The sequence below is a fragment of the Pundamilia nyererei genome, unplaced genomic scaffold (genome assembly GCF_000239375.1).
Source record: "Pundamilia nyererei isolate P.nyererei 1_Seehausen unplaced genomic scaffold, PunNye1.0 scaffold00034, whole genome shotgun sequence".
In the NCBI taxonomy this organism is placed as follows: Eukaryota; Metazoa; Chordata; class Actinopteri; order Cichliformes; family Cichlidae; genus Pundamilia; species Pundamilia nyererei.
The window spans coordinates 2,163,004-2,183,551 of NW_005187435.1; the positions used below are offsets into that span (position 1 = coordinate 2,163,004).

The 20,548-nt window shown below is 40.2% G+C and overlaps 1 protein-coding gene across 4 annotated transcripts in view; it reads right to left on the reverse strand.

The window, feature by feature from the left end:
* magi3b (membrane associated guanylate kinase, WW and PDZ domain containing 3b) overlaps positions 1–20,548 on the reverse strand; it is a 124,881-nt gene that overhangs the window by 31,491 nt on the left and 72,842 nt on the right. For all 4 annotated transcript variants that reach the window (XM_005729722.2, XM_005729721.2, XM_013910020.1 and 1 more), the window contains exon 2: positions 7,620–7,736. In XM_005729722.2, coding sequence (XP_005729779.1) covers positions 7,620–7,736 — 117 coding nt within the window. The remainder of the gene's footprint in view (positions 1–7,619; positions 7,737–20,548) is intronic.

Consider the following 20,548-nt stretch of genomic DNA (forward strand, 5'->3'; position numbering starts at 1 on the left):
TAACTTTATGTTGCCATTTCCTTTTGTTTTTCCACTCATATTTTCTCCCTAATTGGACTGTGACAGCTTCACTGCACAGTGCAGGAGCAAAATCACAGTTTGGGGAGAAAAAAACCAAAACACAGACGCTTGCTTCTACAGTCTGCTGTGATACCACAGTTTGTGTTACCAAAAGCAGTTGACACTGCATTGTGTGTGTGAATGCCAACCTCTGCTGCTTCTCATTACCAACTTGTCTGCCTGCGGCGCTGGCTTTGGTCCCTCGAAAATGTCCCCTGTAGCCCAATTACTTGAGTCACAGTTGTACCTGCCAAGAATCTCCCTAAGCCATCATCCTGGATGCCACACCAATATATACCATAAACCTGCTATTGTGAATCAGTTGTGCCAATATAATAAGGGCTCGCTCATGTTTTGAGGGTGCAGATGAATGAAAGTGGCAAATCCAAACAGAACTTTGCAGCATCTTGCCATATTTTTCTTTTGAACACAAGGGTTGGAGACTGCTAAACTAACGGCAGGAAGCCCACCCCCCCCTCCAAAAAAGATACTATAATAAAAAAGGTTAAGTGGATATACTGCAGTTAATTGCCCAGCAATACACAGCAGGAATGTATTTGGATCATGGCACATAGCAGAGGGGAGAGTCTCCTCTATTCAAATTCGGGCTGTACCGAGTGACATTTTCTCAGGCTCTGGAGCTTCAGTGGGAATCAACAGCAAGTAATAAAAGATTCAGGACATGTGTCTCCTGGTTTAATTAAAGGCAACAATTGTACAACTGTAATCTGACAAAATCACTAGACACACAAGAAAAAGGCAACAGTAGTGCCGTGACTTCTAAAGTCAAAATGACACCAGTTTTTGGGGTTACATAAAGTTTAAAAAGTACAAAAAAATGGCATCATGGTCTCTGAAGCACCCTTCAGTTTTTACTTGATTATTTTTCCTTGTTGTCTTGTTTTTTGTTAGCTCCTGTTCTATTTTAGTTGTGGATCTCTGGTATTTCTCATTTGCTGTAGCCTGCCCTGCCCTCATTAATTTCACTGTGATTGTTTTCACCTGCATCCAGTCAGCCCTGTGTGCGTATGCAGTTTAATCTGTTCCCCTGTAAATTTGTCTGTTTACCTTCAGTTTGACCTTCTTGTACTCACATATTTCAAAAGCTTTTCTGGGTTCTAGTTTTGTTTTTATCAGCCCTGTGGAGTCATTAAAGCTCACCTTTTGTTAGTTAGACCTATTTATTCATTTCAATTTTGTAACCTGAGGTCAAGAAAATGTTTCAACACCATCTGCTGCATGTGCTTTGGATGGTGCTGGAGGTATTGTAAACAATAGTAAGGGAGCTGCTTGTCTGGTCAAACTATATAAATAAAGCTTATAATTAGGGCTGAATCAGATGACCCAGAACCTTCACTTTCTTATGCTGCAATAGGCCTAGGTTCCTGGTGGCTTCCCATGATACACTGACTGTTTCTTCCTTATTCAGGTTTGTGTTTATACACCACTTTACTTTTAATCATTAGGTTCTGTCTCTCTTCCACAGTATGTCTCTTGCTCTGCCTCCCTCCCCACCCCACCAGCAGATGGCCGCCCCTCATTGAGCCTGGTTCTGCTGGAAGTTTCTTCCTCTTAAAAGGGAGTTTTTCCTTCCCACTGTTGCCGAGTGCTTTCATACAGTGGATCGTCTTGTTTGATTGTTGGGGTTTTCTCTGTATTATCGTAGGGTTTTTACCATACAATATGAAGTGCATTGAAGGGTTTTGTTGTGCATACAAATGGTGCAAAATGCAGCTGCTCACATTTGAACAAGTACTTGGAAAATTTGAGCACATTACCCCTATACTGAGATCTCTTCATTGACTACCTTGTCAGGTTTGAGCAGATTTTAAGGTCCTGCTGCTCACCTACAAGGCTTTAAATGGACTGGCACCTTCATACCTCTCCGACCTTTTACACCTTTATGTTCCATCTCGTGCTCTACGATCTCAGGACTCTGGCCTTCTAAAGGTTCCTAGAGCCAGAAAAAAAGACAATTGGAGAGCGTGCTTTTTCTTTTCGTGCCCCATTTTTGTGGAACCTCCTCCTTCAAGATATTAGGCAGGCATGCTCTGTGGAGGTTTTTAAAACTAAGTTGAAGACACATTTGTTTACCCTATCCTACATGTCTTAATTCTTTACCTTCTTTTTTTTTTTTTTAATTCTTACTGTTTTTAACTTGTATTGTGTTTTCTACTTGTATCGCTATGTATCGCTTTTATTTATTTATCTTTTTAGTTTCAAATAGCTATACAGGACTTTGTTTAAAAGCGCTTTATAAATAAAGTTATTATTATTATCGAAGGGTTTTGTTGTGATTTAAATAAATAAAATTTTAAAAAATTAAAATCACACCAAGCATCTCTGAAATCTCTGAAAAAGTAAATTCAGAGATGTGCCCTTGGTAGGGAGATCTATGTCATGTGCTTTTGGCACAGCATTGCTTGTTCAAAAGGTTCCTAGATCTGCAGCTACATGTCTTTTTGAAAAAATAAAAAGCTACTTAGTATTGTGACAAAGTCACTGAGTAGGCAAAGATGAGGTGACCTGAAGAGTGATGATCCCTGCCTGGAGTAAGAGACAGATGAGACAGGTACAGTAAGTCCGGTGCCCAAGCTTAGATGGTTTACATTTACACTAAATTCTGACCCCCAAAAATAAAAACCAAATATCTGAAGCTTTTATCTTTAAAACTGCTGGTTGATTACAAACCTGACAATGACAACAAGTCACATGCATACACTCCATTTATAATACAAACTAAACTTCACTTCACTGGCGTTGTTAGGCAGATTTGTCCTTGGTACAAAGCCAGTTTCCTGTCACTATGATGGACAAGCTGCTGGCTTTAGCGTTGCATTTAACATTCAGGATGGTGTCAACGCTCTCATAAAACTCTTATTAGAAGTTGAATGACCATTTCCTAAAATGTCAAACTATTCTTTTTATTTTATGGTTATGAGTAGTGGTTCAGAGCTGTGCGCCTGTCTATCTTGGTTAGAAAAAAAACCTGTCACCTTAGTCTTCCAAGGTCTAACTGCTGAGACCTATTTTCTGAACCGTCTGGACTCGAGGTTGCCACAATGGGAACTTCAGAGGTAGTCAGTCAGAAGTGGCAGGCCATAAATTTAACATGTTGAGTTCGTGCACAGTTTTATGATGGTACTTCAAACAAGGGTGGCTTAGGGCTTTGATGTTGAAATTGAAAGAAAGAAAGAACAGGGAAAGGAAAAGGGATCATCACAAATCCAAACTCTGTTGGTATTTCTGCAGAAAAAAATCGCCTTTGAGAAAATATACTGTGGCAAACTCTGTCACTTAGCTATCTGCTGATGTCTTTTTGTAAAACAGACTACCCTATATTGCCATATAAAAAGTAAATGCATAACAGCTCCTTTATCTACCTTCTACCAGTATTGATTTAATGGGAAATTGTGAAAATCAGTTGATGAGGAGAACAGGGAGGCAGAGCACAAGGAATGAGCTGTCGCCACATTTAGCATGCAGAGAGCGAGGTCAGAATGCTTTTCTCATTTCTCTAATTTGTGGCTCCGTGTCTTGTCTATCCTCCATCCTTCTGCCTGTGACCCGGAAATCAATCTCTGTATGCCACGTTGAAGGATGTCTCATTTCTTTAAATGCACTTGTAGAAGAGAGGAAAGAGGAGGTTTGTCAGAGGAGATGTAATTGACGATGGGCAGGTGTGTCCTTTGTCGAAGTGTTTTTTTTTACCTCCAGTGTATAAAAGAGATATGACTCACAGTTTGAATATATAAAAAAAAAAACACAAAAAAACATGAGAGATGGACTGTTTAAATAACTGTTTTGTCAGTTATTTAAGATCAAGCTTTCTACCCTTCACCATTTGTGCGTGACTAAAAAAGGTACGTATGTTGCGTAAAACATAATATTTAACTGGTCGCGCTTTCAAATACAGGCAACGAAGCATTATTTTGTTAATTGTCTCAACTCCTCTCTCCTCATAACCTTTCCTTGCCTCCTCTACTCACATCTCTGGTGGGAGGACCTAAGACACAAGGAGAGGAAGCAAGGAAGATGAGCAATCTGGGAAATGAGAAAATGGAGGGATAGTCCAGCAGCATTTGTACATGACACGTTGATCCATCCCTGCATTCCTGTCTGTGCATGTACCTGCACTAGTGCAGTGTGTGTGTGTGTGTGTGTGTGCGTGTGTGTGAGAGAGAGAGAGACGGAGAGTTTGTTTGGCATAAAGCTCTTTCTCCCCATCTCTGATCTTGGTGGGGAGTCAAGGGACCGCTTGTGACCCTGAGCATTCTGTCCTCTTAGAAAACCCTCCTCTTTTTGTTCTCTTCAGAGCACTTGAGAGCCTCCTCCAGCGTTTTTGTAACAGTCCAAATGAGATGGAGCCCGTCCCAAGACCCTGTCAAGGAGGCTCAGGGATTTACCACACACAAACAGCAGAGACTGTGCTCGCGTGTTGTCTCTGTTCCCCCCCTTTTCCTCCATTACAGACCACTCTTCATCGCCTGTCCTCTTCTTTCTGTCTCTTAAAAAATTTGTTTTGTGTTTCATAACTGGCCTAAAAGTAATGCTTGCATTATGAACCTAAAATCTAAAGCTCAGTAGAATTGACCTTATGGTGTTAGTAGGCTGCACAAACAGAATGGCACAGATCAGCTGTAGTTGTGTTAGCGTAGTGCAGTGTGGTGGTAGTTAACTAAAGTGGACCACTGGCATGGTGACACAAACCAACCGCTAATCCGCCTGCTGTCAGCATGATTGTCACACATGGCTCTCAAATGTGCTTGTTTATCATCAGCTCGTCATGTTCAACACATTCAGCGAATTGTTATGCGTCCTCATTTATAATGCCATAGTGTTACTTATAGGGTAGGAGTACTCACTGCACAACTTTTCACTTTTCTGTGCCAAATATATGACCAGCTGAATCCATGCTGAAGAGTTGCAGGGTGAAATTGCAAGAGCAAAATAACTGCAAAACACAGCAGGGGAGCAGAAGATAGACTATTGCGGGCTAAAAAAAAAAAGCCATTCACACTACTCAACAAAGCAGCTTGTGTTGCTGTTGCACTGCACTATTGTCTGGTATGGTTGATACCAGTGTGGTCACTCTGTATACAGTGAGTAAATACTGAATTGGTGCTGTAAAACCAACCAGTTATTCAATATTGTAATGCTATTCTGGATACATGGAGGATAATATGTGCTACAGTATGCTACTGTAACTGATTCTGGAACAGGTAAAATGTTTTTATGCACCTGACATTGGAATGCCAACACTAGGTTATATACACTGGAGCATTTCAAGGTTATAAACTGCAAAAACGGATCTTTTTTTGTTTGTTTTAAATTATTAGTTGTGGTTCAAATGTTTTTGCTTTTATACATTCAAACCACAATCTAAATAAAGCTGAAAGGAGAGCCAAGGGTAATTGAAACAGAAAAAGAGTAAAAGTGAAACAGAGAGGGTGAAGGATGGGAGACCGAGAGCGAGGGAGTGAATGATGGAGGTGCCGTCACTGTGCAAGTCCCGGACTCTTGCTCATTAAGACAGTAATTCAAGCAGGGGATTAGAGAGTCAGACTCATGCACCGAACCCACTGGCTGCGGATGATGAATGGTGGTCAAAGCCTGTAATATCTCACTGACCGCCGCCGCGGTACATGAAAATATACAACGTCGTGTTTGAACAGGTAGTTAATACTGGGGGTGTGTGGATGGGTGACAGAAAAGAGTCCAAGCATGTTATGTTGTGTGTGTGTGTGTGTGCAGAGAAGAGCAGGTGAGAGTGACAGGTAGCAGTGCTGGGGGGGAAATTACTGGAATGAGTTTTGTAAAGCTCTTTAATAAACTTCTGTCCATCGAGTGTAACTGACCCAAGATTCTACCAGTGCAGCCAGGTTTTGAGAAGAAAAATTCACAAAGTTCACAAAATGACTGACAGGTATATGAGAGGAATAAACACAAAGAAAAACATAGAAAGACTCAGAAACTGAGTGAGGCGAGGGATGGAAGAAGGATCGTCCTTAAGTAAAATATATATTAAAGGTAAGCAGCTTATTTTCACACTTGCGCTGCATGACCCCTCTGAACAAAGCAGAGCAACTTCCAGCCCTGAGGGGCGCGAGTGCTGAGATGCTGCGTGTTTGTGACAGGGCTGTGGCTAAGAGTCTGTCATCGCCTCAGGAGAAGTCCCTCTGCACGTGACTTAAACCTTGACTACACCCAATTACGGCATTTCTCTGAGCAGAGTCAGTGTTCAGCATGACGTGGTAAATATTTAGGCCAATATATCTGTGCAAACATTACGTCAGACTTACAGACACCGTGTCAGAGTCACGTCTCCCGTCGATGCAGTTTCACTTCAGCACATCATCTGGTGCCTTAAAATTCTGTGCAGTTTCTCCTTGTGCGTCATTCGACATCAGTGTTTCACCGTTTTACAATAAATTTAATACAAATTTAATACAAATTTTCTAAATGGAAATCTGTTTTGAAATTACAGTAGCAATGCAGACAGATACAGCACAAAAAAAATCCTTTTAAGAAAAGAAATAAAATTGCATTTCTAATTTTAGAGGCGTTCCCATCATTGTGGCAAACAGCCTGCATTTATGCAACCCACACAACCCTTAATCGGGATATTAATTTGCACCTTTGCTGTGCTAACAGCCTCATCTCTAATTTTGGTAATTTCCATGCTTTCATTTAACAAAAACGGCGAACATTCAAGCTTATAAAACCTTTTGAATTATCTAAAAAAAGGTTAGAAAATGCAGAGGCGTCAGGCTGCAAATGTGTTCTTCTTTTTCTTAGCTCCTGGAAAGTGACATTTTACCAATGAAAGGTTTCTGTCTGCACGGTAAAAGTGAATTTTACTCGACTAACCCAGTCCAAATCCTGAAGACATTATGAAACATTTCCACTGTTTGGAATTACAGGGATTGTATGTTTTTGGAATATATTAATTTGTAATGAAATGACTAATATTGCTTATAAATATTTTTCAGTTTTTCCACTCAAAATTACTATTACCCAAAAACCCATTCACTGTCCACAGTACCAACCTTTTTATTTACCACTCCATTACTGATTACAGCAAAGAATAATAGCTGGTGACGGCCCCGCTGAGTAGAATGTCAGCAAGGAAAAGCAGAGAAGGGGAGGGAAAAAGCAGGGATATTTATGGAAAGAATACGACTTTGATCATTGTGATGATACGGCACAGAAGTAAATAAGTTACACGGGGGTTACAGAGATGTCCTTGGCCGGGTTGCTATGGTGACACTGAAATGTGTGTTTTCTAGTGTGTGTGACAGAGAGCTGTGAGTGACTGACAGTGCAGGAGCAGACAGGGTACATATGTGTTTGAGCGCGGTGTGCGTATTCAGGCTTGCGTAATAAAATCAGAACAGGCCTGCTGCTTTTCAGTGCAATATGTTTCCAGCTGTCAGATGCATACAGAACGGCCTCATTGTTCCCATAGGGTGCTTCAGACAAAAGTGCACATGTGCTGAAAATAGGGTAGACTGTACATTCAAACCATGTATAGTGAATGCCATCAATGGTGTACTTACAGGGGATGGTGCGTAGGTAGAGGTTGTCCCGTATGATCTGTTGGAGCTTGTGGTCCAGCGAGCCCTTCTGAAACTGCAGACTGAGGTAGTGGCGCAGGTCCGTGTTCAATACTTTTCCTGCATCAACAGAAGCAGAGGCAAGGAAGGTCAATAAAAACATGTTGGTAGTCTCTCAGAAGAGTTTATGCCTAAAAGGAAATCCATCCAAGTGGCATGTACCCTCACAAAGTAATCAATACAACAAAATGAGATTAAACTGTTTTTCTTGACAAAACTGTAACCCTTTCATGCCTCAACTTAATATTTACGTTTCTTTCTCAGGGAATAAACTGTGTTCTGTGTAATTATTTGATGCAAACTGTGCTAACAAAGAGAAACATGAAATGCAGACGACTTAATAAAGACATGGGTTTTATTTTTAGAACATCATACAAGTTAAAATCAAGGTATAAGAAAAACACTGTCATGAAAGCATGAAGAGCTTAACAAACAACATGGTTTGACCAATTTACCCAAGAGATGTCTTTTCAGGTGTCGATAATTAAGCAATTAAGCCCATGCAACTCCCTGAACACTCCTGCAGTGATATTGCAAGGCACGGAAAATGGCCAGCTGCAGTCTGCCAGTAGTACTTTAAGTGTAATCATTTGAATTCAGTTAGGTGTATTTTGATTCATTCTATATAGACAGTATACAGACAGTATAAAGGGACACGCTAACGAATGAATGGTAGCTCACATTAATCAATGAAAGGGCAGTACAGAGGTTAGCAAGCAGTTTCCTACTTAAGAGTTTTTTAAATTTTGATACTCTGGGTTAATTGTAAGACCCTCCCTGAATGAATGAGGTTAAATTAATGAAACAAAATGTAAAGATCATTTGGTAAACTCAAAATTCACAAGGGGCAAGGGAAAACAAAGTCAGAAACTGACAGAATATATTCTTATGTGGAGAGTATGTGAGACCACCTGTCCTTTCAAGCTGAGAGCTTAAATCCTTGTTGATTTGCCTTCTAAGTCCAGGTCGATTACACAATTGAAAATGTAACTGAGGGGGAGAACAAAGGTTAAACTGATTATTAAACTTTGATCTCTTCTGTGAAATTCACTGTAATCATTTAGGATGATTGGGGATTTGGAGTACAAAAGAGACTATAGAGGGATTTCTGGCCTAGAAACACTTAAAAAATTGATTGCAAAGCTGCAGTAGATTACATCTCTGACTGTTTGTTGCATTCGGAGTAATCGGAACAAACTGGACCGAGCTGAATCCATTCATCCGAGGCAACAAATCGGAAATCCAAACCGCTAAGAGACAGTTGATAACAACGGTGCTTGTTGCTCGGTGGTCTTTACAGTTTCAATAACCTCGCACAAGACTCATAAACTTTTTTACCAAAGACACGCAATGCCACAACCTCCAAAAAGCAAGACACCAGAGATTTTCATAAGAAAATCTGAAAAGATTTCGCCTTTGCTCTCAACTCCCAGAAGCCTTTGAAAAAACAAAGAAAGTTCATGCAAAGTTTGAGGCAGAGGAAGACTTCTGAGTCGTCATACACAAGCAGAAAAAAAACTTTTTCTTTGAAAGAACATGATGAGGAGTTTGGAAAACAGGAAGAGATCTTCGTTGCCTGCAAGCCCTCATCCTCCTCATCTCTTGACAGAGAGAGTAGGCTTTGAAACAGCGTGACTACGGAGAAGTAATCATTTTCCCCCCATTTCACTTCTATTCTCTCTTCGTGTCTTTCCCCTCTTTGTGGTGCACACAGCCCAAACTCTGCTCAGCATGACACTGTTCTGCATTGCTATGCATACCAATCATAAGGACTAAAGATGAGATCTCGCTACTGTAGATGCAGTATATGTACTAATAGAGAGGGGAGAGGCACTAGACTAAGGAGGGGTGATAGAATAATGATGAGCTTTGGGTATATTTCCATAAGCTTACTCAACCCTCAAATCCTCTTTTCCTCATCAGCTCGTGACAGAAGCCAACACAGGCCATTATTGTGACAGCGCAGCTTTCCGATTATTTTGTGTTCTAAACTTACTCTCATTCCAGGTTTTGGAGGCTACTGACTCAAATCAAAATGCCCCTCATGTCCAGAGGCCTTGCTGCCATCTGACAGAGTTTTAGGAGCTGTCATCCCGCCGGGCTTGGCTTTTCAGAATAAAGGTTGCATGTTCTCCGTCTGCCTCTCCAAAGAGGGCTGCATTACAGCTGGTCTAGCAGACAGACAGATTGAAACTGGTGAACCAAGGCCCAATCTGGAAACTTCATCTCAAAACTGTCCCAGAATATCCTTTTCAGCTTGCACACATGGGAATTAATAGGGAAGTGAGGCTTTTTCAGCAAACTACATGTGCTCCATATGCTCACTGACAGCTCATAACTTAGTATACAGATAAAGAAATTCAGCAAATCTAAATTCAAATCACTAAAACTGCTTCTTCTTAAAACTGGAGCATTGCCACTTTTTGGCAGTTAAACCTGCAACAGCTAGACTATTACTGAAATGTCAGTTTGGTTTTCAGAGAAGGGAACTTACAGGAGTATCAGATTAACTCAAATTATTCACAGCTAAGATAAGCCTAAAGTGATAAAAGCAGTTAAATGTATGGCTGAAAGATGCTTTCTGCTTTCTTTGATGACTGGGTGGCTTGCATAGCAAAAAAGTGCAGATTTCAGACAATTCATAACCATCAGAAATGTTCAAGAATCTACAACCTTTAATATTTGATTATGATTTTTAACTAAATCATGCAAATGCCTTGGTTAGGATGCTATAATTCATATTTTTTCCTATGACTGGGTTTTTTCCTTTCATTTCCTCCCTGATGTAGCGTCCTTTTAAATTTTCTTCCAGGAGTATGAGGACTGTTTTCATTGTCTTCAAGATTCATTGTTCAAGTTGTGGGAATGTCTGAGGGTCCATTCAGACTTTGCATGTAACACTGGACTTCACAGATCAGCTCCACTAGACTAATTGTGTCATCATTCCTTATTCTCAAAACCTCCCCGCGCTCAAGACTTTCACATCAAATATTAGTCTGCATATTGAACCCTTAATTGTAGGTTAACTGTGCATTTGGGATGATGAAACTCACTCTTTGATGATGAAGAAAGTCTTCTCACAACTGTCAACTTCTCACTGTAATGCTTCATCATGCCTCAACAATCAAAGGAGAACAATCCTCAACAAACACATATACAGATGCAGTGAAGGTACTAGGTGTGAACGTGCAGTAATGTAAGACAGTTGAGTAGCCACTGGATAAATAAAAGGGCAAAAATGCATGCACTCCCAGGCACACATACCCGCTGCTCTGATCTGTTTACTTCAGTACGAGTACAGTGCTACAGTGCGGCCTTTGTGGTTTCCTGGGTCCTGTCAGACACTGTTAGCGAGTCTGTCACATCAGAGAAGTTCCTCATTGCACCTCCCCATAGATAACATTGCTATTGTAGTAGGCCTCATTTTTCTGTGACAGGGCTTCAATGGGCTTTATTGTACCCCATCAGCCATCCACTCAGTTGGAGGTTATTTCTCTACAGTGATCCAAAAAGATGAGCAAACTGTACAGTAGCTGTCTACAAAAGAAAATAATAAGGGGAAAAAATTGATCGAATTTCTGTCGAATTTCTTTTATTTAAAATGATTGTTTCCTCAATTTTGACAGTCCCCCCCTCCATTGCATTGTTCACTGTGCTGCAGTCAAATTGATGGTAGGAAATCGGACCTAATTTATTTCTTGTCAGTTATATTGTGACATGTGTTCGCAGGCTTCCGCCCATTTTGGATGAGAGTAGTCTAATCAAATGGACATATCCCTTAAATATTAAGCTGTTGCTTCACACCCCACTCTTCTCACGAATCCTTTCATCTGCTACCTTGTCATTTTTTCATGAAGTAATGGCAGGGGATGTGTCAGAAAAGAGCAAGGTCACCCACGGGAATCCTTCAGCTGCGTGTTGCATCAGCAGTACTGTTTTCTCTCCGAAACTCAAAGAAAATATCTGCACTCGCTCTGCAGAAACAGAAGCGGTGCCTGGCACCCCTAGTGAAGCGACAGACTGTTAACATCCTCACATAGACCAACACCTCACTCAGAAGCCACAGAATTAGATTAACACTCGAAGCTCAAGACATAACTCTCTCTCACACACACACGTCATGCATCTGTTTGAGGAGATTTGTTCAGCGAATTGCAAATTCCAGTCCGCATATTATACAAAAATGCAGACTGTGAAAATGATTATGTAAGCCTGACAAAACGTCATGTCACTTTTAAACTGAAGTACTGAGACAAGCAATTAAGAAAGAGAAAAAACCATTAGTTACATTAGTGATATTCATTTCATTCCAGTGTGATGTGATCTGATGGTGTTCCAACTCTCTAAGTATGCCTCATGTACTTCTAAAGCAGCTAACCATTTGTTATTAAAAACTGTACTCTATATTACATATTATCTGTAGGTTACTGTAAGTTCAAATCACTTTTTAAATTTATTAATAAGATATGCACATTTTGACCAATGATTTGATTATGATGTAATCACTGAATTCCAAGCTTTAGGTTTTCTGATGAAACAAGACAGAATAACCACAGCCTGCATCCAAGTTTGCCTTCCACAGAAGTCTCAAAGGAATAGTGTTGGAAAAATACACTTTTTTCCTTCCTGGGGGAATAAATGAGAAGATGTCTCTATCTTTAAGATTAAGATGAAGCTACTACCAGCAGATAGTTAGCTAGTGCAATGGTTAAATGGTCACCTCAAACCTTATTAAAACATAATATATTTTTCATTTAGTCCATACAAATAACAACTTGTACAAGTTTTTTAAGGATACAAGTGGCCCCGCAGCAGTTATTACCTCCCCTTTACCATAGAGACGTGACAGGCTATCAATCATCTCATTAAAATATTGACAAATACATAAATAAATGCCTGGCATGTTTTAAAATGCATGATATTGTGTTTCTCTTTAAGCACAGTGAAAGTTGAGCAAATGCCTGGAGTCAGTTGTGACATTTCATTCTGAGGCCTTCTCCCTTAGGGAGAAGTCCACTGGGAGGTCATTATCTCTGTTGTCTGTCACTTAATTAACTGACATCTGAATAAGGAATATGTCGTCAGGTCTTGAGCTGTTCTTTGACACCTCTCTCTATACACTGATGGAAACACAAGGCATGAATTCCCCCGAGACATATATATGCTATGCGAATGCAAAAAAATACCTCAACCCATGAATTGGATAACTGAAGATGACCACCAGAAAAAAGGAGCAAACAGTCCACGTAAAATGGTTAAAATAGATGAGGAAGTGGCAAAAAGTGAATAAACGGTTAAACCACCTAAAAAATTTAGGTATCAATTAAAATTATTGGCTGAAAGCATGATAGACTAATATTAGAAATACTGTAGCAGTACAGGAAAAGAAAGTACAGTAAATCTATCAGCAACCTTAGCAAACAGCATACACACTAAACATAACATATGGGTTAATTGGTCATTAAGAATACTAAAACAGAAAGAAATGGAAATTGTACTGCACATGAAAAACTAAAAGTAGTCAAGAATACATTTTAACAAAATTGTTTTCAGTAAACATGCTTTTGGTACTTCAAATGAAACAGGATGGGAACATCTCCTATAGTGTAGATTTATTCACTGGTTAGTTTAGCAATACACCTGGAGACAGGAAAAAATAGCTTGACTCTGTTAACAGATTTGATCATAACAGTGACCAGTTACTCTGTCAGGCACCCAGAAGAGGCTCCAGGTATCGCTCATCGCAGATAAGAAGTAGTTTAGCAGGTAAAACCTAGTATGAAGGGGTTTACAGGGTTAATCAACATCTAAAACATTAATTAGTCGCATGCCCTGACCCAACAGTGAATAGTGTCAGCTGCCACTCCATCCCACCCACCCGCTTCCACATCACCTGCTGGTTTTTGCCAGTGTCTGCTTAAAACACAAAATGCTTATAATCCAACCACTGGTTTGTTATTGAAGTACAAAATTTTATGTTATAATGAAGAGAAAGCCAGAACTACAAAGACACAGCTCAGCGTTTCACTTCTCCCACTATAATAATTGTACATATTGTATGTAATAGAAAGGTGACAGATAAAAATGAAATAATACTGAGTTGTGTGGATCTATTACTGTGTAGGCGGCATTTTACTGACATGGTTCGAATCCCCTACAGTCTGGGAAGAAAAGGTTACTGATAAAGCAGTCAAGTTTTTTCAGAGTGATCTCCTTTATCCTTTGATGAAACATTCCCATCAAATAATGATGATGATGATCTCTTACAGGAAAACAACATTCTCATGATGTGTATGACAATTATGTGAATGAAATGCTATGGCATTGCAGTTACCACATCTGATACCAACTGAATAACTGGGAGATTCGGACTAAACATGTTTGTATACAGTGTTCTCCACCACTATCATCAAAGCACCAAAGAGAGAAGCTCTTTGGATAGCATGGTGTTTGATCCCTCCAGTCTCCAAACTCAATTAAACAAACACCCCTGCATGGGTTCTTCCAATATTGAAACCTGTCTCATGTTGTGTATTTGTCTTGCTCCAGTTAAAAGGAAATAAATAATGGGGAAAATTTATATGCAGGTTTAAAGACAGTAAATATATGCACTTTACTAAGTGCACATAGAAAATTCAGTATTAAAATGTATGCATAAAGAGCCCGACAATCCATGCAATATGTAAATGCACCACATATAAAATATGATAAAGACATACTTTGTGCTATTTGGACTCTTCCTTACATTCTGAGATTTAATCTTAGGTGTTTCTTACACTCTTCACTTTTAATTCACTCTCTCTAATGCTCTCCTGCACCCATAGTTCAGGGAAGCTTGATCTTTCTAGTCCCTTTAGCCTTCCCTACCCATTCATCATGTGATGTATGACAAGTCACCGACATCCTCTGACATCAAGCTTGCCTCTATCTCCTGTGGCACTTGTTCAAAGAGAGTTTGCTACAGCATCAACACCTGCAAGACCTCTGGTTTGGCTCCCCTCATAGTTCTCATAAATTTCCTGGACTGACAGAGCGCCACCCCCTTCCACTAACCTTGCAGCTTCTTGTGGCCATTTTAGGGGACAAAACTGCCCGAGGGAACTTCTGAGGGGCAAGTTTAGCAAAGAGCCTCGCCTCAATTTTTCAGACAGTTGTCCGTGGGACTAGGATCTCGCTGACTCCGTCGAGAGAAGCGGTGTGCCATAAACCCGGCTTATGATCGCACACCTCACACAGAACCGTCAGATGAATTATCTTCACTTATATAACTGGCATGTGGAGTGTTACTACGGCTGGAGGATTCTGTAATAGAGGGACATGATGGGCCACTCTGTAGCCATGTTTTTCAGTCTGTCTGCTTGGCTGGCTGGCTACAGAGCTATGCAAAGTTAAAGAGGCAGTGGTCTCACATGCCCAAACCACTCTCCGCACACTTCATTTCACCTCATTTTCACAGTGTGCCCACACCGGGACAGAAGTCTGACATAAGCAGCTTAGAGGGATGAACTAAAAGAGGAGTGGAGAGAGGGCATGGGGAGGCAACAAGAAAAAAATGGAAAAACAAAAAAATTTAGCAGGCGATTAGATTTGTATATTTGACGATGTCAGGACTTCATTTAAAAGAAACTATTTAAAGGCAGTGCTTAATTTTTTCAGACTTTATTTTTGTGACAGAGACAAGCACATACTCATATGGAGGCAGTGTGTAGACGGTGTGTGCACTTTTAAGTAGACTGCCAATATAATCAACAAAGCCGATATATTAGCTGATATATTATGAATATTTTGAAATCCAAATACATGATTTATTATATGAGGTAATGAGAAGTTAAGCACCCTCAATATCAAAAAGGCAAAAGTTAAAAGTGAAGCTCACATCCCATATGTAACATAAACCTGGGCTGCGGCCCCTCGACAATAAAGACTACAAATATTCCCTTGTATGATCATAGCATGACACATTTCCAACCCACTAATCTTCCAACTACACAGAGAGACATCTGCCTCTGCATTAAAGTTAACTAACCATATGCTTTCCTCTCCTCTGCCCTCCTGCCCCTCCCCTCTCTTGTCCATCACCACACAGGAGATGGAGGAATGACCTTCCTCCTGTAAAGTAAAGGCAAGATCAGACCAACTCAGCAGAAGTGCAGTGGTGGGAGTGAGCTGGGGTGTGCGAATTAACAGCAGCATCAACAGCAGCAGTGCTGTGATAATGTGAGGCGGGAGATCTCCTGGTCCCAGAGAGACGGGGGGCAGGGCGGGGTGGGAAGTGAAGATAATGAAAAGTGGAAGAAAGAGCATGAAGAAGTGTTGAGAGGAAAGAGGACTTTTAGCCTGCAGGTGCTGAGAGACACACTGTTGCTCTAGTTTACCTATTTTGTTTCCAAAAGCTTCCACCTTTAATTGTAGTTCTCTCTTTTTGCTGTCTCACAGTCCCTCACAGTCTGACTTCTCTTCATCTCATGGCTGTACTTTTAATGAGAAGTCTGTGGACCAAGCCTCTGTTCTATCATTAATGTGGTCTGTGCAGAATGAAGCAGCTGAAGATATAGACACAGAAATACACAAAAAAACACATCTCCTGTAGATCCTCGCTCGGCACCAGAGTCTAGTGTCATGCTCAAGCAACATGTCTTCAATAACAGCGTATTTATTCATTCAACTAAAATCTGCACCACACTGAAAGCAGAACGTCCGTGACGTTGTTCATCCAGCTAATGACCATCATAATTCATATGCAACCTTGAACTTTAGCATAATTTGGATGAAGGGCTATTTGGTGATCATAACTGGAAGTTTTATAAACATCTGACTAATAATCTCAAAGGAGCAGCAATTCATGTGAAATGCAGATAACAGATATTCGGATCGTTGGCGATCAATCCAGCGGTGTAGACAGTTCACTTAAAACCACAGATGTTAACCTCATGGAGGGAAATTAGTGACATCACTAATGCCATGAAGATTTAACCTTGCGGCATCGTGGATGTCTGCACATCATTTCACAAAACTCTACCAGCTGTTGAGATATTTATGTTACTTTTATTGCTATAAATGCAAGCGGCACTGCCAGAATTTTCTTTATAAACTGAATCAACTCTTTTTTAATTAATAGCAGCCTTGAGAGCAAGAAAATATTTGTCATATTTTGGGTTTGACTGATAAATTTGGATCTATAAGCCTCACCAGCTTTATTTTCTCCTGGCAAAAATCTGCCCATGTTGTATTTAATATGGTGTTTTGATTTCTGAATAAATCTTGCCAGACTCAGTCTTGACAGCCTTGTTAGCGTACCAGCACGGTCAATTTTTTATTGTTCCCAGTGGATCCGATTCTTTCAGCGATGTCTTTTTCTCCCTGCGGTAATGTACATCCTCTGAGCCGCTCAGTTTGAAAAGCCAATGGTGTGGCTGATGTGCATTTCTTATTCACTGCCTCTCTTCACTTTACCTGTTTCACATGCAAAACTACATCTGGCATAAATGGATGCAAACACTGTTTCTGCAAGAGAGAAACGAGTTTTCAAGTTATATCTAAAAAAACAAAAAAAACAAGTGTGACTCAAGTGGGCTGTGTTGTTCTCTGCTTGTGGGACGGTCTGTCTAATCCCAAGCTTGTTGTCAAATCATGTCTCCATAAAAGTGAAGTCATGTTTTTTTTTCTTTTTTTGTGGTGCAAGAGCCAAGCCAGGCATGTTCAATTATTGAAACCCAGGGAAAACTGTAAGAAAGGGAATGTATTAGCAACTGAAATTAGGTGGAAGCCGACTAACATGCTCAGGCAGTCAGAAACATAAAATAAAAGCCTGGGTTCTCATTCTGCATCACCTCAGACCTAATGGCACAGTGTGTTTTCCTCTTTGTCGTGTCAAACCAAGGCACCATAAACAGAAGCAGCTCATAAAGTGCATTGAGAAGGACTCTAGCAGCCACTGTAAGTGCAAACCTGTAACCCTAAGTACTGTTTAGTCAACACGGCATAAAAAATCTGTGCATTATTGCATCTACTGAGCTCATGAGGAATTCTTTTTGATGTTTAATGAGTCTACAGTGAGCAAAAAGATCTGAGTCATCCTTAACCCAAGATGGCTGTCGAGTGCCATAGTCTGCAGCTTTGCCATTAATCCTGCCAGCCACTGGGGAATGGTGAGAGAAATATGGGCTATCACAGTCATCTTCCTCAGTGGTAACTAACAGATAGTCAAACTACAAAGTGCTCATTAATGTGGGTCATAGCAAAGCGAGGGCAGGAAACCGGGAAATCTCTGGCTCACTGTTTCTCTCTCTCTCTGTGAGGAATTTAAGTGACTGACAGATTGACAGAGGAGGATAATATTATTAATTCAACCACATGCACACCCAGAAAAAAGATAAGCTTGAAATAGAACCGTAGTTGTTGCTGTGGTGATGAGATGTGCTAGCTTAGCTGTTTTCAGACAGCAGCCACATCACCAGATTTGGCAGAGAACGAAAACGAAAGAGAGCAAGATTGTGCAAGTGTCACCACAGAGACAGTTAGAATTTGTGTGACACTCAGCACTATTATCCAGTTCATTACAGCGCGTTGTCATTAAGAGCAACTTCCCAACGTCCGGACCAAAGGACTAGTCGATCTAGATGCGTCTGTCATCATATACAGACTGAACAAAAGGTGCAGCTCACCGTCTAATTCTGCTCTCCGGGCAATAACTCTTCTTCCACTTTCTGTTTTATCATTATGACTTCTTGTGGATGGCAAAGGTCGTCTTTTCCGTGCTGCCTGAAATGCTAGTCCATCGCCTCCAATACCATGCATTTTACTGTTGAGTGAGCAAAGAGCATCCTGGGGGCACTGGGGCATCTTATGAAAGTGCATTGTGTTGAGAGAGCACAAAGCACAAGTATATTTCACCTTAGACACACATGTAATCCAAGTACAGCATCACGTTCCTAAGATGATCACAACACTTATATATGGCAGCTACATCTGTCTGCCTCTGCTTCTCATGTAAATTTCTAGCCAGTTTATTGCACAGTTGTGCAAAGCGGTTAGACTAGCGGATGAGGACACGCAACACAAAAAACTATGTTAAGCTTTTCTGAGGCCAATGGTTAGTTTTTAAACAGAGTTTGAATGGAGGAAATATAAATGTCACTATTAGAAACACATCTTTGACCTGTTGGCAATTTATTTAAAGAGTGATCCTTTTTATGAGACAGTTTTGTTATTTCCAGCCATGAGACTCATTATATCAGCCCTTTAGAGGTAATAGGGCTGAAGCCTTTTCTTTTTATTACCAGTAAAGCAGCAGAATATTTTTGTGATTATTATTTATTTCTTTTATCAGAAAATGCACACTAATTTCAAGGCAAGGCAACTATCAAAGCTGAAAGATTTAAATTGGAATTTATAATTACATAATGCGCAATTAAAAATATTTAGAGCTGTTTTCCTTAAATGGCTTTTAAATGATCTAATTAGTCAAAAGAGATTCAGATCATCTTTCTTTTGATCAACTGCAGTTGTCCCTGGGAAACACTAGAGGACTGAAGCAGCTCTCTCCCACTGCAAAAACATGCTATTTGCAATGCACAGTAAACACCATGGCTTTCTATATGGAAATGATTGTGATGTGCTCATTACAACTCGTGTAATTAAATATAACTATGTTGTGTAAACTTATGCGAGCTAAAGCCAAACTGAGTTTGAGATTATATATAGAGGAGGAGGAGGGAAAAACAACTCAAGGGGTGCCAGAGTGGAACTTCATCAACATCTGCACGTTTAATGTTCTGCAGCTGTGTGCATTCAGCAAGTGCAGCATACAGTGCGGCTGTAGGAGCACTCAGGTGAGAAGTTCATGATGAGATATCCAGAGGATAATGATAGCAATTCCAATAACTCGCTTCGCTCACTGCACACCCACTCGCTCACTGTGCAGAATCTTAATCCTGGGCTGTAATCCTGCTGACTGAGAGGACCCAGAGAGCCATTTATAACAATGCGAGCAATAAAGAAGATGGCACAAAATACATCCCCACCGTGTTTATGACAGACACTCAGATTACATCGGCTCTGAATCTGAAAATAACTAAAGTGCAGCACAGCTATATCCCAGGCTTGTTGCCTTATGCTATAAGCTGTCATTATATCTCGGCAACTATGTCTGCTTGTTGAGTATTTACTATAGTAAACACTTTGCAGTAGTGCAAGTATGATTCCACTACCAGAATTTCTCACAAATTATGATAAGGCTGCAGTCTGCACCATGATCTGAGTCAGAAGGGTGAATAATGTGTTGGCTTTATACCAAAATAATAATAATAATATAATAATACAGAGACAGAGAAGAGAAATGACAGAGGTTTAATCAGAGGTGAAAGCAGCCTGCGCTGATTAGGCTGTGGAGGTGTGGTTGTGGATCTGCAGACGGGGATTAACCACTAACCCCATCATGAGCTTATATTGCTATAACTACAGTTTCAGTTGGGGAGTCTGCTTGAAAACAGTTGGAAACACAATTTGCTGAGCTCCTAATTGGCAAAAGGCTGAGAGAGTTTGAGGGACTGCAGGATTTTGGTACTAAAGGGTAAAGAATCCATTGGTGGCTCTCTTTTTTTTTTGGTTTCTGCCAAGCAAAAAAGCAACCACATGGCTTAGACTGCCAGACAGAAATTATGCTGCATATGGTAGACTATGTATGCATTTCTACAGAGAATACATAAAGATTTTTTAATACAACCTTTTGTCCAATTTAAACAAGTTTGCAAAAGCTAAATATTGTATAATGACAACAATACAAGAAATAATTAAAAAAAATATCAAAATCTGAAGTTTTCAGTGTTTGAAAAGTATAAAGTGATTTGATCCAGCTCTACCTTTACCTAACT